Raw genomic sequence first — 19,100 nt, forward strand, 5'->3', positions numbered from 1 at the left:
CCTTTGGTAACATTTGTTGTGTATTATTTCATCCTTTTTTTTTTTTTTTGTTAAAAATGACCAAAGGTTTCAATATCTTTATTTTTGCAGAGATTTTTTTAATGATTATTAAACTTAACAGAGAGACTAGAAACACACTCTTCTTTGATACATTGAATTGTTAATGAAATTCATAATCCCTTTTTTAATCCAACCATATTTGGTACAAATAAACTTCATGCATCTGGAAACACACACACACATACATACATACACATACACACACACACACACAACTGACCTTTATATGAAAAGAAACTGGAATCTTAGGAAGATCTCTATCATTCCAGTAATAATTGGAGCAACTGGACTTGTGAAAAATAATTTCAAAAACTACTTTCGGTTGGAATATATAAGATAGCAGGCAAATGTTTAAGATTCAGCAGGATGCTCCATCCCCAGCTTGAACAAACTGATAAAAAAAATTGAAAAAAAAAAAAACACTTTATATAATAATTTTCCTTTTGTCAATCTTCATTTATTATTGAACAGTAGAAAAGCTATTCCAACCATTCACAAAGACATTGATTGTTTTTTCATAAAAGCTCTCATTATTTACCAATTTTTTGTGCCATTGTTATGCTGGATATGTTAAACGCACATCTAAATGAGTAATAAACAGAATAAAATAGCATATACAAATAAATAAAGATTAGCCCAACCCCCTCCAAAATATATCATCTATGGAATTGTTGATAAAATTCATAATCCTTTCAGGAATCCAACCGTATTTGATACAAATAAGCTTCAGTCTATGCCTGACTTGTCCACCAATTTTCAGTTATGAATGTTCAACAGTCTTTGTTTTTATTGCCATTCAGTGGTAAACACACTTGGACACAAAGTGCAAACTGGTTAATAATTCTGACACCCTCATCTCTTGTGTGATGTAGCCAAATTGAACACTAGTATAGTTTCTCATCAGCCAGAAAACAACTCACAACACAAATTCGTTTTTTAGAAAATATAAAAATATTATTTTATTTATTGCCTTGTGTGTGCACTCCAAAACTGTAGATGGAGGGGGGAGCAGGAGAGGGAGGATTCAACAGTGGGCTCATGCTAATGTAACTTTCTGACTGCTGGCTTGTGCGTCCCTGCCTCTCTCTCTCTCTCTCTCTCTCTCTCTCTCTCTCTCTCTCTATATATATATATATATATATATATATATATATATATATATATATATATATATATATATATATATATGATCTGTTTATTTGACCTATTCATCTCCGGCGACATCAATTTTGACAGCTTTACCTCATCATTCAGTGCGTCTTGACTACTGACCGTTATGCGTGTGTGTGCATGTGTGTTACACTTGATTTATAGCCTTCTTTAGTTCTGGAATAACCTGGGAATGGTTTTTGTAGACATTATCTTTGGGATTAAGGGTCTGGTGAGTGTGAAGCACATTCAGAACCGCACCTCTTGCTGGTAAAACAATCACCAAGTGTTCCCAAATATCATTAACCAAAAACTGTTGGACATTCGTGACTAAAACTAGGTGGATATGACAGGCCTGAACTGAAATTTATTTATACCGAATATGGTTTCATTATAAAGATGATTGAAAATTTTATTAACGATTCTGAGAGTGGCATTTTTTGGGTGGATGGGGAGGTAACTCTGTGTGACATTATCAGTGGGAATACAAACATCACTGCTGGTCATTACAGTATAGGATAGTATAGGATGTTAAGTGTTATAGAATGTGGTTGTCTATAGTCGTCTGCCCAAGTCGATGTATTTTATCTTCCAGTCTATACAGATATTTATCTTTACCTCTTTCAACTCCGATCTTTCTCTGCCTTCAGCCGACTTTCTTTAGGCAGCATCAGTGAAGGATCTCCAGTTGCCTCTCGGAGGGCACTAGCCATTCAGCAGGTGTAAGTACTCGTGACCCCAGCTTCAATCTCTTTAATTTGTAGTCCTTTTCCCTAGTTTTTGTGTTGTCTGCTAGCTGTTGTTGTTGTTGCCTCCAACCACCACCACCATCTTTTAGTTTCTGTTCTTTTCTCATCTTTTTATTGCTTATAGTGAAATCTTTTTCACATAATTGGAGTCAAATTTATATTGTAATCATGTTAAAAAAAAAAAAAAATCAAAAAAGAAAATTTCAAGTGAAAAAATTATTATGCACTCACATCAAAATTAGTACAAATTCCAAAATTGTGAAAATTGATCCAGTAAAAAAAAAATTATTGAGTTTATCAATTCACAGTTTTATTGTATGTTTTAATGTGGAAGAGTTCCCAAATTTCCGGAGGGATAACTGCAATCAATAAATTTGACAATCCACTATTTCAAAATACAATATGTTGGACCATTTCTGCAAACTAGATCGAGAACATCTTCTATTTGATCATTTTTTCGTAACTTTGGAGTTTATACTAATTTTGATGTGACACATAAGTATGTAATAATGTTTTCACCTAAAATGCGTTAGTTTAAAAGATTGTCAATCTAAACCAGCATCCAATTTTCTTTATATTTTAATCATGTTCAGAAAAGCTAAATAAAATTTCCTGACAGAACTTTTGAAAGTTTATTTCATTGAATCATGAAAATAAAATCTTTAAAATATAAAGTCTTTAAAATTCATATCCCAGTCATGTTCAGAAAAACTAAAATATAAATTACTTTCATGATTCTGTAGAATTTTGATCATGTTAAGAAATCTTGGCACTAGTGCACTTTAACTAATCGAAGTGTTTTTTTGTTTTATTTGGGTGGGGGGATTAAGTCGGAAAAGGGGGAGACAATCCAAACTTTAATGGTTTTTCAAACCAGACTTTTCTTCAAAACAAGTTCAGTAAAGTCACAAAATAACACAACAGAAAACATTACGTACCAAAGCATTTATTGAATTGATTTAAATTTTTTTTTTTTAATTTACTATATGAACAACAATATTTCAAAATATATTTTTAATTTACAAATAAAATGTAACATTTTATTTTCCAAAATAATGAATTTTAAAATAAATATATATTTTTTTTAATTCATCAGTAAAATATAACCTTCAGTTACAAATATTATGAAGTGAATGGAACATATTTTTTATAAAACTTTTTTTAAATAATATAATTATTTAGATGTAAAATGTAACAGTCAAGTAAGAATATTTTTTATTTACAGACTTTTTTTTTCAATAATGTTATTTGTGAAAGTTAAATTATGAACTTTTTTTTTTTTAAGATAAATGTCTTTAATGAGAAATCAGTGTTAAGAATTGCAATGGTCATTTTAAAATATTTTGATAAGTATGACTATGTTAGTTTTTTAAAACTGGAGTCATTTCTTGAAATATGAATATTTCTTTTTACTTTTAGAATAAGAACAATTTCTTTAAGATATAAAATTTATGAAACAAATTATAATTAGAAAAAATAATACTTGATTAACTTATGTGATTTTTGGAATATGACAATTTTGTTCCGCGACAAGTGCATATATCATAAAGATTTTTCTGCCTTTTTGTTCTTTTAATTAGATTGAAATAAATGAATTATGGTTTGGGGTGCATTTTCATCATTTCTTATTTGAGAGGTTTTCCCTTTTTTTTTTTTTTTTTTTTTTTTTTTTTTCCACAAAATTCTACATGAATGCAGAAAACAATGCTTCTACAGACTAGTTATATTTTAGATCAATGCATTTCAGGTCAAAACTTTATGTACTTACTTGTCATGTCAACATTAGTATAAATTCCAAAAAGTTAGGAAATGTGCAAAATGTATTGTGAACAAAATGTCATCCACAATCACCTTCTGACATTTGTGTTTTAAAAATGTCAGAATTACAATTGTTTAGTCAAAATGATTGATTGCAGTTATCTCCCCTGGATCTTGAAAACATATCTCCATTAAAACATACAAATTGATAAACTCAAAAAATGCTCTTTTTACTTACTGGATAATTTTGCATAATTTTTGGAGTTTATATTAATTTCAACATGACACTTAAGTACATAATTATGTTTTAACCCTGAAATGCGTTGGTTTAAGTACTTTGGTTTCTGAGTTCCGGAATATATCTACTTGGTGAGGAGGGGGTCTCTCTCAAAATCTCTTGGAGTTTATGACATACTTTCATTCTATGGAAGGTCAGATTGTAAAGAGACCCCCCCCCCACACACACACACACAATATTATTATACCGTCTTTGAATATAACAAACTACACTTTGATCCATGAAAGTGTTGTTTTCTTTTTAGTTTGAGTTTCACATTCTACATTATAGCAACTTAAGATGAAATTTAATGAATAACTTTGTTTGCATTGCATCTTCTACAACTGGACAATCCTATCTTTAAAAAAGATGTGGAGGGTGTTAACATATGTACGAGTATAAAAATGCCTTTGCATATTATTTAGTTAAATATGTTAAAACCTTATCGTGTTGTACATTAATGTTGTGGCCATTGTTAATTTTATCCTCTGCATGTTTTTTTTTTTAATTGTTTTTTTATTCATCTGACACAAACAAGTTTCTTCTTTTTTTATTCAGTGCACTTTTTGTTTGTTTGTTTTTTTGTTTTTTGTTTTTTTGTTATGTATTTTTTTTTATTGCAGCAAATTCAACATTGTTGTTTTTTTTTTCTTGATAAATTATCCACATAATTTCCGGTCCTTTTCTAGAATAGTCCCATTTTCAGAAAATACTGTTTCGCTTTAGTTTAGGAGTTTTTTTTATCAAGAAATTGCTTTCTCATGTTATTTGGAATCTTCGGACTATTGTTCTCATCTGGAGTGTTATTTTCATAACGTTTTTGGTCGATGTAACCTCTGATCTTCTCCAGGTGCATCTTGTTGGACGTGGCAATCTTTCTGTTGAACTCAAGAATCTGTACAGAATTTTAAATGGAACCCTTTATTTAATCCATGAACAAAGCTTCTTTCTTCACCTGTGGAACTGTCTTCCGTTTGCCTGTTTCCCACCTGACTACAACTTGGATGCCTTCAAGTCTAACATAAACAAATTCCTGATAAACCGCTTCCTTAAGTAATCCAATTTATCAAACCTCCATTACTAACGATAACTACGATATTATCCCCTTGATTACTGTACACACAATAACTCTTATCCCCGAGTAGCCTCCGAGCCTTGATAAGAGGTGACTACCATGAAAAATCCATGGGGGGTAGCATGCTCTCATTCTATCAACCACGACTGGGTATAAGACCTAAATAATTTCCAATTGTATTTTGAGTGTCGCCCACACTGAGGATTGAACCTTCAATGTGGATTAAATAAATAAATTCCATGCAGATTCACAAGTTTGACAAGATACACCTGAAGAAGATCAGGTGCAAGTCTATAACTGGTCCGCAAGTAATCTTATTTGCTATAAAAATCTGAAAAAAATCTTTATAATGTACGTACTTGTCACTGCATGAAAATGTCATATTCCAAAAATTACGTAAATCGATCAAGTAGTTTTTTATTTTATTTAAGAAAATCAAATATTATGAGACATTTTATCGAAGAAAAACTTCACACCATCTTGTTTTTGAATGATACACTGCTAGCGACACCTTATGGGATGTAAAGATCGGCAAGGGGAAGACAATCGACTTTCCACACTATAGAAAAAAAAAACTTGGAAAATTAACACATAAGTTTTTGAGGATGTTGAAAACGAAAATAACGTTTAAAATTCCAGCAAACGAGTAGTTTCCAAGATATGAAGAAATGTTAGTTTAAAGAAAGTGGGGTATCACTTTTCTATAATAATTTAACGTATAATGACCACCCACTTTATGGTCACCACTAGTTTAAAACTTGAATTTACGCCGCTGAAATACACATTTGCTGAATTTTTGTTGGAGGAGCGTCAACGTGTGTGTGTGCTCAATTTACGTAAAATTTTTCATATCTTGGAAACTACTTGTTTGCTGGAATTCTAAACGTTATTTTCGTTTTCAACATCCTCAAAAACTTATAAATGTCTTTATTTTCCAAGTTTTTTTGGGTTTTTTTCTATAGTGTGGAAAGTCGATTGTCTGCCCCTTGCCGATCTTACATCCCCAATAGGTGTCGCTAGCAGTGTATCATTCAAAAACAAGATGGTGTGAAGTTTTTTTTCGATAAAATGTCTCATAATATTTGATTTTCTTAAATAAAAAAATTAAAAAAACTACTTGATCGATTTATGTGATTTTTGGCATATGATATTTTCATACAGTGACAAGTACGTACATTATAAAGATTTTTTTCAGATTTTTATAGCAAATAAGATTACTTATGGACCATTTATAGACTTGCACCGAAGATCGGAGGTTACATTACCTGAAATGTTATAAAAATAACTTTCAAGATGAAAACAATAGTCTGAAGAACCCAAATAATATGAATCATTAATCCTCATCTCAAAAATTAAAAATCAAAGTTACTTTCTCACGGGACCGTTTTTGTTTTTGTCTTTTTGGCACAGTCATCATGAACGTTTAAAAGTAGTTTTTAGACCAATTTTTTTAACTAATATTTTAACTATTAATTGGAAAATGATTTTTATTTATAATTGATATTTATAGACAAAAGTCAAATATTATGGTTTATTTGTGCTCATAAACTACCGGATAGCAGTATTTCTGCAAAGAGTGATCATTCTACGATATATATATATATATATATATATATATATATATATATATATATATATATATAATTATACTTTTTTGTGACCAAGAGCAGAGGTCTGCTTGAAATATAAAAAAATATTAAATACAAAAAGTAACATCGTTTTCATGCTTCAAAAAACCCTTATAACCTTTAAATATATATATATATATATATATATATATATATATATATATATATATATATATATATGCAACCTCTCTCCTACAGAAGAGACGTTGCGAGCCTGTTTTTGTTTTATTGTTATTTCCATGGCAAGTGCTCGTCTGAACTCCAATCCCTGGTCTCCCCTCACCAATCTTTCATGATAAACACCCGTCTAGCTGAAACCACTGTCAAAAATTTTCCCCGCTCTTTAACTGTGCCAAAACCAAAACGTAGATTCCATGAACAAAGCTTCTTTCTTAGAAGGGCATACCAGTGGAACTCTCTTCCGTCTGCCTGTTTCCCACCTGATTACAACTTGGATGTCTTCAAGTCCAACATAAACAAATTCCTGATGAACTGCCCTCTTAAGTAAGACACTTTATCAAATCTCCAATGCCAACGATTACTACGATACTATCCCATTGATTACTTTATACACAATAACCCTTATCCCCGAGTGGCTTCTGGGCTTTGATAAGTGGTGACTTCCATGTAAAAAAATTTTTTTTTTAAAACATATATACAGAGTAATTCATGGAAAACAGATGTTTTTAAGGAGAACAAAACTCTGCGAATATTTCAACAAAAAATTTATAATGTACATAAAAACATTTACTACACTATGCCATTCAAAATCAATAACTAACTAAAGCAATTCAAAATCAATAACTAAAATAAAATTTAACATGAAAGATAAACAAACAACAAACTAAACGGCATCTTAAGCAGGTTTAAAGAATACCTTCCTCACTCCCTATCCCTTACTCAAGGAGAGCAAGGAGCGTTCTAAAAACATCCGCTTCCAGTGACTCACTCTGTATATTCTACGAATGGTATTTTGAAGTGTAGCAAATATTAAGCTTGTTAAAAGTAAATTTTCACTTCCAAGCCAATGTATATCATTGGTTAACATTCCAAAACCAGAAAATGTATTTAATTCACAGTCATAAATTTTTATTTATTTATTTATGAAGTACGTTTTATTCATGTTTCATCAAATAGTGACCTTTTTAAATCTAATATAGTGACATAAGATTTCTTCCCGAATGTGTTTTGAATTAAACTATTTTGGTGTCTATAAACACTATAAGTAAGATTTTTATTCCATTTATGTCTTTGTGGACTAAATATTTCCATTCCCTTTTATTTTTTTCATTCCATATAAAAAATATTTTTGACAAACGTACATTTGTCTCTGATTAGTTGTTTATTGGTTTTCGGCTATTCAATGAAACACATGTAAGGTGTACTTCATTGAAAACAAAAACTTATGAGTGTGAATTAAATACATCTGTTTATGGAATGATAACTTATATATATATATATAGATATATATATTTATATATATAGATATATATGTTTATATATATGTGTGTGTGTGTTGGAAGGATTAATTGAAATTGGTAAAATTTATACTTATTTTCTGATGCCCAAAATGATTCTTTTAATTGTTTACTTTTTTAAAGTTTAATATTCTAAAGCTACTATAAATAAGTATTGCTTTTAAACTACTATTAAAAGTAGAATTTATATATCAATCCCAAGTATATTTTTTACATTTGCAAAAATATATGCACATATCACATGGGTTTTTACAGTACCCCCCCCAAAAAAAAATTTTTTTTTATATATATATATTTTTAGAAGTTTTAAAAGAATTGGAATCAATAATTTAGAACAGAACTGGTAAAAGTATTGGAATCGTCCCATTACTGAGATATATAAACAATACATACATACATATATATATAAACAAACATTGTTAAGCATAACAGAATTTTTTGCTTGATTATACTTTTGTTTTAAGTTTTCTAATCTTTATCACAATCAAAAAAATTTAATGATTCTATATGAATCACTAGCACTTTCGATTTTTTGTTGAATCATCTTCAACTTCGGATGAAAATAACTAAAAGAACAAAAAGATGAAGAAATGAAGAGAACTGTTAAAAAAAATAGCTGAGCATGTCATGTGAAATCGATGTGATGTCAAAACAACAAATTGCATTATTTAAATTGGAAACGTTTTTCTGGAACTGCACTGTTTTGTTTTTTGTATGTTTTAACAGCTTTACATGATATGCTCGGCTGTTTTTTCTTTTTTATTATTTGTTTTGTTTTTTTATTGTCTTTTCTTCAGCCTTTCATCCATTTGATTATTGTCACCTGAGGATGCTTCAACAAAGAATCGAAAGTGTTGTGATACTAATCATTATTATTTTTTTTTTTTTTTTCATTTTATTTATTTATTTTATTTTTATTTTTATTTTTTTCATAAAAAAAGTAATTAGAAAAAAATGAAAAATATGTTATGGACAATTAGTTTTAATTAGTTATGTTTTACAATGTTTGCGTAAATGAAGGAATGCTGCCTAAATACACACTAATAAATATAATATTGCTCAGCTATGATATGTTTCGCATTTGAAAAATTTAAAAAAATAGTTTTATGGAAAACATATAAGCATGAAAATCATACATGTTAATATAATTTTAATATTTCAGTCTTTTTGAAAAACCCATACTGAGACTATCGGACGATTTCTTATTTTTCAATTACATCATGCAATGTGATAAAACTTGGGTGATTACGTTGAAAACCTTTGATGATGTTAAACCATAAAAACAAACAAAAGAATGCCTTAAAAACTTATACACAATGAACAATATATGCACTAAAAATGAATGTTACTCATATGAAAATCCCCGACTTGCCACACATCACATGATTAGATTACATTTTCCAAAATCTCCAGAGCCATTTTCAAAACTCTATTTTTCAATAAATGTTTATAGATTTATTCTAAAAACTTCATTTTTTTTTTTTTTTTTTTTTTTTTTTTTCAAAGAAAGTCCACAAGAAAAAATCAGCAAGGAAATTATAACAGTTGACTGAAAAAAAATATGCTGAAGGCCAAGGTCAAGGAAAAACTGTTCTACGAAAAAAGACATTGAATTGTTAGAGATTTTTTGAATTGAAAGCCATGTTTAATTTTAGAAGAGTTTCCAATGGGTAGCTAATCTATATAAGTCTCAGGATGAAAAATAAGGTTTTCAGTGGGTAGCTAATCTGTATAACTCTGTAAAAGTTTGCAGATGAAGAGCAAGATTCATTCCTGTGCATACATGAAAAATTATGTTTGAATTCTAAAATATTGTTTTATTGAATAATTCCGGTTTCTGATTAGTTGCTAGCAGAACATGGCTCCATTTGATTGGTTAGTTCCTATGATCAGTATCTATAAATAGAACTTTCCAATTTTCTTTAATCACACCCTTTAATTATATCCAAAATATTGCAACACTCCACAATGTGGAAAAATATTTAAATGGTCAACGGCATCATTAAATATTTATGAAATTTCACATTTCAGGGATGACTTAACAGAATTTTTTTTTTTTTTTTTTATTCCCAGGCATAAAAGTAAGTTGTGTTGAATTTGAAGACGGGCAACTATTTTCATCTTTCTTGGAATAATCTTTCACATCTTAGCTAATTATTCTTTTATAAAACTATTTTTAAAAAAAAAAGGAAAAAAGAAAAAAATGATTGAGTGTGTAGATAATCAATCAAAGTTAAAATCAAAATAATTGCAATCAAATTCATTCTCCATTTTTTTTTTTTTTTCTTTCTTTTTTTTTCTGCTTTCAGGCGAAAAGCCAGCATCACAGGAAGTCCTGGTTCATCACCGCTTTCTAGCCCAAAACTGTCTCAGCGAGCTACACCCACCAACAGTCCCACCAATACTCCTCCCACTTCTCCGAGAGTTACACCAGCCCCATGGAAAACCCGACTGCATACCATTAAAAACAGTTTCCTTGGATCTCCTCGCTTTCACAGACGCAAACTTCAAGGTATTCCATACCACAATGGCCTTATGTTTGAAATGGATCATATCTCAGGTGACTTAAGTTATCACATAAGCATGCGGGAGACCTGTGCTTGGCTTTTACTGCAGAACATGCATGGATACCATGTGCACCACCAAATTGCTTTAACCTACTACTACTACTACTAATGATAATAATAATAAGGAGAAGACGAAGAAGAAAAATATTCAGTGCTTGTTCAGAATAATAATAAGGAAAATCGAAAAATTGAATTTTATCTAAAAGCAATGTTATCTACTTATTTGCCATGTCGAAATTAGTAACATATGAATTGCGAGGCCTCCGTTCAGTTTCAAGAGAGAATGGACACCTCTGTACAGGTAGCTGCGCAAGTAAATTATGAGGCAAGGGTTGCACAATTTCCAACCACACCTCTCCTGAATTGACATTGCTTGGGTCTAGTGGCAAGAAGAGACCCAAGACTGACTGGAAACAATGCCAAGATAAACAGAGAACACATACAGCACTTGGAATTCTGAAATGGCCACCCATTTTAGTACTGACCAGATTCAACGTTGCTTAACTTTGGTGATCTGACAGGAACCGGTGTGTCAATGTGATGAACATATGACTATATTATTACATAAAGAGTTTACTTTCACGATCCACCGATCCACTATTACTGTAGTTACGGACTCTGATTTCATGCAGTAACTTCATCAGATATTTTTATGATTTTGTGATTATTTTTAAATATTTCCTATTCACGATTATCTGAATTGAACTAAGTCATTTTTAAAATAATTTATAGCAGAGAAAATTATTATATTAACATGATGTGACAACAAAAACAAAATGGAAATTGTGTAGTCAGAAGCAAAGTTTGATTTGTCAGCTTAAATGTTATTTAAGTCTGACTTTGCAAATCTGACAAGATTATATATTGAAGAGTCCTAGAGTGGATGAAACGCGGAATATTCAGTGTAGCTTAATCGGCATATATATTTTATAACTTACTAACTAGCTCTACCTATGTATTAAGCACTTTTGAGGTAAATACTTAAAGTTTACGCATAAATTTATACTTTCGTATATTAATTTTATGTGAGTAAATGAAGTAGTTATATATATATTAGTAGTATAATATATATTTTTTATTGTATATATATATATATATATATATACACAACTAAGAAATTGTTTAAATTACCAGATATATTTAAAGCTCAACAAAAAATAGATTGCACTTTCAGAGCATATATCATTTGTAAACAATTCAAATATCGCAAGTATATTTATAATACACTCATATCATTTTATTTGATATATGGTATGTCTTACATTTGTTTTGTTGAATGGCATAACAAATCAGAGATCAATATAAAACCATAATATATGTATATATATATATATATATATATATATATATATATATATATATATATATATATATAATATATTATTTACTGCAATTACTTCCCCCTGTTATAAGAACTATTGTGTTTATTATTTAAGTAAAACTTCCAATTTTTTTTCGAAAACAATTTTCATTAATAATTAATTTTTTTTACTTTATCATTTTTTCATAATTTTCAGATATGTTACTAATTTCGACATGACAATTAAGTGAATAACATTGTTTTTAGTTGAAATTCAATTTTCGATTTTTGTTCTTATTCTAAACAAGCACCATATAATCATTGCCAAAACATTTTAATTTCATAATTTTTACAAAACTTAGTTCTCTATCTACACTTTTCTATCTATCTCGGGTTTGAATTGGTTTCATTCGAAGCTATACCTAAATGAAGCCTGGCAGCCATGCAGCTAGGGTCTGTGAGTGATAATAGGAGAATATAAATTACCTTACTCTAAGAATTACCAAGAACGTTTTTAGTGAAAGATATTTTAGTAATATTATTGAATGTGATTTAATCAACTATTATTATTATTGCTACTACTACTAATAATAATAATAATAATAATAGTAATAATAATAATAATGATTAGAATGGCCTAAGCGTTTTAATTTTATCACTTTTACAAAAGTGAAATAGTTCTATAGCTACTTGTCTTGGGACGATTGATCGGAATTGGGATTTTGTAAAATTGGAACTTTTTGAGGTATCAGAATCAGAAAAATGTGTGCCTATTTTCCAATGTCAAAAACGATTTTTTTTTCATCTCATTTTGTTTAAAACAAAATCTTCCACTGCTGGTAGTAATAATGAAACGATAGATATTTATCGATTTTTAAACTACCAGTAAAACTAAAATCTGTAGATCACCCCCACAAGTATGTTTGTTAGGTTTGAGAAAATCTATGCACATTTAACATGCGTTTTTACGATAATCAGGAAAAATAACCATAATATAGTTAAATATTTACAAATTTTTAAAAAAATCGGATTGGTAATTGTATCAAAATAAGGAATTTAGTATGAAATCGGTAAGTGTATCAGAATCGGGAGAAAATATTGGAATCGTCCCATCACTAATAGCTGCTCATTTAGTGCTTGTCCAGTATTACCCCATATGTTAAAAACAAAAAATAAAGAAAAATCTGTACGATGTACATATTTGTGATGAAAAGAAAATATTGTATTCCAAAAATTACCTAAATCGATCAAGTAATTTTATTTTTAAATAAAAAAAAAATCAAATTTTATGGGTAAACGAGAATCTTGCAATGCCATTTTGAAACAAAGGAGATGACTCCAAATCGAGATTTTAGAAAGTTGGAAAAGAGGGAAGGGGCATCGAAAAAACTCAGATTCATTTAGATTTATTTTTATAAAAAAAATAATACTACAGAGTGGAACGATAAAATTGTCGCCCTAAAGAAAACAACACTACAGTTTTATTTTAAGACTTTTATTGGAAAAAAATCAATTCAAGTAACTTGATTATCTCGTAGAGCTGACATTAATTCAATGTAGCCACCTTCAGTCTCAATCACTGCCTCGATACAGATCCGGAACTGGGAACATGCCTTTTCCACAAGTGCTGGTGGGAGCTTGGCGAGTGGCAGCGATCAGGCTGGCTTTGGTATCATGGGAAGTCATGTTCGTGGTGTTCTCAACATATGATCAAATGAAGCAGTCTAGCATGTTCAGATCGAGAGAAGAAGGTGACTAGTAAGAAAAGATTACAAAGTTATAGCACTCCTTCTAGAACCAAGCTTGAGTCTCTTTAGACTTGTGGGCCTGCTCTGAGTCCTGCAGCCACACCCAGGTTCTGCCAGCGGCCACTTGATTGCACCAGGAGATCACCACACTTTTCAGCACATGCAGGTATGTGTTGGTGTTGACTTTCAAGCCGACTTCGAAGATGTGAGTTAGCATGATATGGCCCTCACTCAAAACCACACTAAAAACCATAATTTTGGCGAAAACTTTATTTTCATCACCCTGGGCATGTCGTTGTTATTTGTGGCAATCCAGCGATGCATTTTGAGGATGCTGGCAATGGTCTTGTTGTCATAACTGGGATCGGTAGAGAGCATGAGTTGTACAGTGGCACATCTCCTGATCTTGCTCGTTGAACATTGTGTCTCTTTCAGACATGATAGAAGGCTCCTATCGCTCTTGTGATTTGTACACAACTGGCCAACTAGTAGATTGTTTGTAACAAAAAAAGAAAACCAGTTTTCATTTAAATCGAAATGGAATCATGTCATCTTTTCTAGGGCAACAATTTTATTGTTCCGCCATGTTAATTGACATGACTTTTGGTGTATGATATTTTGATTTCTATAGATATGTAGATCAGACAAATTTTATTTTTGTTTTTTCATACAGAGGGAATTCTGGACAAGAGCCCATATTTTCTTTCTCAGATTTGAATTTGTTTCGGTCAAGGCTATACCTAAAAGAGGACTAGCAGCCATTCAGCTGAAGTCCACAACTGTGAATGAGAATAAAAGAATAAAAATTATGATGCTTTAACAATTACCACAAACGTTTTTTACAGAAAACATTTTAGTAATATTCAGTAATAATTTGATTAGTAATTATATTTTGCCTTCAAGAAACTATAATTCATTTTTCTTAGTAATTGAAACTATCCTGGGTTGAAATCATCTTAGTTTTTTTTTCATTTGTTTACACATTTTTATTTTTAGGTGATTATTTTTAAATATTTTCTATCTGTGGTTATCTGAGTTGAACTCTAAGTCATTTTTGTAAATAAATTATAGCAGAGAAAATTAATATATTAATATCGTGTGAAAAAAAAAAAAAATAGAAATTGGCTAGTCAGAAGCAAAGTTTAATTTGTCAGCTTAAATTTTATTTGAGTCTGACTTTGCAAATCTGACAAGATCATTTTATATATATATATATATATATATATATATAGACAATTTACTGCTTCGTTTTTATCATTCATCTGTTTAAGTGGTTTTTGTTTTGATTTTTTAAACGATAATAATGTTTATGTCTCCGCCTCGGAAACCGGTGTTTTTCTTAGAAAGTCGCCCAATTTTATTTGGACGTATTATTTATTTATTTATTATTTTTAAAAAATAATAAATAAATCAATAAATAAATAAATAATACGTTCAAATAAAATTGGGCGACTTTCTAAGAAAAACACCGGTTTCCGAGGCGGAGACATAAACATTACTATCGTTTAAAAAATCAAAACAAAAACCACTTATATATATATATATATAGAGAGAGAGCCTTCCTTTTTACAAATAAGCTTGTATTTTTCACTTTAGAAATTACTTCCACAGAGATACATTGTTTTTTTAAATTTTTTTAATGTATTCTTAGACCTTCTGGATTGATGTTTTTATCATATATAGAACTTGTTCTCTGCTTGCATTATACAAATTCTATTGTTATTGCTTTTAATCAATTATAAAAAAAATTTTTTTTTACTTTAATCAGTTATTGAAATTATAATTCCTTTACTTTTAATTAATTAAATTATATAATTTTTTACTTTTAATCAATTATTAAAATTATGATTTCATTACTTTTAATCAATTGTTAAAATTATAATGTTTTTTTTTCACTTTTGATCAATTATTAACATTACAATTTCTTTAATTTTGATCAATTATTAAAATTATTTATTCATATTTAAGCACTTATTAAAATTATAATTTTTTTATATTTAATCCATTATTAAAAGTATAATTTCTCCACGTTTAGTCAAATTAATGAAATTATAATTTCTTCACTTAATCCATTATTAAAAGTATAATTTCTTCACTTTTAAACAATTAGTAAAATAATAATTTCTTCACTTTTAATCAATTATTAAAATTATAATTCATTTATATTTAATCCTTTATTGAAAGTATCATTTCTTCCCTTTTAAACAATTAGTAAAATTATAATTTCTTCACTTTTAAACAATTAGTAAAATTATAATTTCTTCACTTTTAATCATCAAAATTATAATTTCTTCACTTTTAAACAACTATTAAAATTATAATTTCTTCAACTTTAATCAATTAGTAAAATTATAATTTCTTCACTTTTAATCAATTAGTAAAATTATTTCTGTATTTTTTATCAATCAGTCAGTATAACAAATTATTCTGTTGAAAATGTTCCTAATTTCTTATGAGTTAATTTATTTTTTGCGCATTTCGTTTTTTATTGTTTTTTTTATTGTTTGTTCTTTGTAAATTTGATTCATTGAAATAAGTAAATAATATTTATAATTCACAGGTGCTTCCTAATCAGGGGTATAGTTGCTGACTTACTAGATATTATTAAGCAGTTGCTTGCTAAAAATGTTATCAGTAATTGTTATTTAGTCAAATATAGGTCACCATGTAAAGGCCACCAGTTGTGAACCCTAGCCACATAGCTGCCAGACATCTTTTAGGTATGGTCTTTAGTCCAATATATTTTGTTTTAAATAAATTATAATTAAATTAACATCTTATTATATTCATATTTATGTGTAGGCAATTAATATTTATTCTCAGAACTAAGGAAATAATATCTCTACTAATATGTAAGAATTTAATATTTATACTACAGCGTGATACCCCCACCACCACCTCTCTCCAAATGCATTCATGGAATCGTTAGAATTTACAAAACTTTCTGCTATCCAACCATATTTGGTACAAATATACTCATGTCTATACTTGACTTGTTCACCAAATTTCAGTCAAAAATGTCCAACAGTCTTTATTTTATCAACATTCAATATGCACAACTAGATATAATGTGCAAAAAAATGTCGATGACACTGACACTTGGCGCTGTCCTGATTTTGGCTTCAGTTCGGCTATGGTGTGAGGATTATTTTGATAGACATCATCTTTGAGATAACCCTATAGATAAAAATCTGTGTGGGTAGGGGGAGGGGGGTAAGATATGATGAATGTGAAGCCCATTCAGGATTACACCTCCCACTGAGAAAACAATCACAAAAGTGTTTCCCCATATTGAATGTCAATAAAATAAAGACTGTTGGACATTCACGACTGGAACTTGGTAGACAAGTCAGATATAGACTGAAGTTTATTTGTACCAAATATGATTGGACAGCAGAAAGGATTGGGAACTTTATTAATGATTCTATGGTTGGGCATTTTGGAGGAGTCCACATCATCTTCCTTGCTTTTGTCAGCTGTCATAAACTACAAGGTGATTCTCCATAAATGGTGTCTCCCACAAAATGCCAAGCATAGAATTGTTTATAAAATTTTAAATCCTTTCTGCAATCCAACAATATTTGGTACAAATAAACTTCCTTCTATGCTTGACTTGTCCACGAAGTTTCAGTTATGAATGTTCGACAGTCTTTGTTTTTTCACTGTTCAATGATAAGCCTACCCAAATATGACGTGCAAAATTGCCAATAACTCTAACACACTGATCTTTTGGCACTGTTCTGATTAGAGCTCTTCAGTTCCAGAATAGCCTAGTGATCGTTTTGAAAGACATTATGCTTAAAAAAAATTCAGAGGGAGTTTTTTTTTATGGTTCGGTGAGTGTTAAGCCCATCCAGGATTACATCTTCTACTGATGAGACGAACACCAAAGTGTCTCTGTATATCATTGAATGGTGGTAAAACAAAAGCCTGTTGGACATGTATGGCTGGAAGTTTGTGGACAAGTCAAGCATAAACTGAAGTTTATTAATACCAAATATGGTTGGATTGAAGAAATGCTTTGTGAATTTTATAAACGATATCATGAGTGGCATTTTTGAAAGATTCATCCTGTGTAAATTCAATATATCTACTAATATATCAGAACTTAATAATTCAGAAATCACAGTAGTTTTTCTCTACTTATCCCAGAATTGGGCTTCTCCTCACCACACAATTAAAGCGATGCTGGTCCAGAAAAGGTGCAGCCGATGATTGTGACACACTTGCTTCACTATAGACTTCCTGCACAGACACTTTTACAGGAGGTATCCATTGTCTTTGGGGGCTGAAATGTCTCTAGTTATATATAAAGATGTAATATTGAAATAAATATGTATGGCGTTCATATGTCTAATGGTCCGAAACTTGCTGCACATACCCTAAGATCCAATGCTTCAAAAGTCTCATTTTATCCACAACTACTCCAATAATACATTTTTATGCATACTATAATAGTCTATTTTATCTGTACTCATATAGTCCAGTTTTATGCATACCCTAATAGTCTATTTTATGCATACATATGCTTGGCCCATAATCTTATCTTTGAAATAAAAAAAATGTAGTTCCAAGAAAAAAAAGAATGTCAGTATGAATTCAGTTAGAAAGGGTTTTCCAGGCAAAGAATTAATCTGGTTGCGATCAGCAGAAAATATAGAGGTATTGTCATTGTGAGGCAGAAAGATACCACTGAAGAATTAAGCCAAATTCACTCTATTTTATATAGCTGTTCTTGCATCTGATTGGTTTGTTTTTATTATGCATGGTTATAAATGCATGGTTATAAATAGGATCACATAAATTTATTGGGCCATAGCTTCGGTTGCTTGGAGACTGGGTAGAAAGTACCAGTTAAGAATCCATTCTTGACAATCAGCCCGACAAAACAGACTGAGGTATGCCACCTGGGTATTACCTAGGAGATCCACCTTCTTAGGCCTTGCTATCCGGCTTTTGGGTAGAGCAAGTTTATCACTTGTTGCCTGAGACACCCCTACTAAGGAATGCTGATGGAGATGCCCGGATAATTTTTGCTAGGCCAGAATGCCCCTCCTTTATGGCTGCTAGCTGGTTATCCCTACTTTCTGACCTTGTGTCACATCTTGTTGAGGTGAGCAGCAAGTAAATATCTACCTTTTTATTATCAGAATAGGTCTCCTTGCTACTCTAGTTGGATAATGAAAAAAGTATTAAGAAAACAGTATCTCTTGAGTGACAAACCATTTCTAAAACAGAAAACTTGAATTAAGTATCACAAACCAGCCTATTTAGTGTGTAATATTCTTGAGTGTAAAGTCATCTTTGAAAC

The 19,100-nt window shown here is 30.1% G+C and overlaps 1 protein-coding gene across 36 annotated transcripts in view; it reads left to right on the forward strand.

Annotated features, from left to right (window-relative positions):
- LOC145260441 (serine/threonine-protein kinase BRSK2-like) overlaps positions 1-19,100 on the forward strand; it is a 685,204-nt gene that overhangs the window by 548,214 nt on the left and 117,890 nt on the right. For 20 of the 36 annotated variants that reach the window (XM_080118482.1, XM_080118488.1, XM_080118489.1 and 17 more), the window contains 2 exons: positions 1,860-1,931; positions 10,484-10,686. In XM_080118482.1, the coding sequence (XP_079974608.1) occupies positions 1,860-1,931; positions 10,484-10,686 (275 nt within the window). Of the gene's footprint in view, positions 1-1,859; positions 1,932-10,483; positions 10,735-19,100 lie in introns of all 36 variants that reach the window. The other 16 variants (XM_080118456.1, XM_080118463.1, XM_080118464.1 and 13 more) reach the window with 3 other exon arrangements.

The sequence above is a fragment of the Euprymna scolopes genome, chromosome 36, assembly GCF_053919585.1.
Source record: "Euprymna scolopes isolate OS-2025 chromosome 36, ASM5391958v1, whole genome shotgun sequence".
NCBI lineage: Eukaryota > Metazoa > Mollusca > Cephalopoda > Sepiida > Sepiolidae > Euprymna > Euprymna scolopes.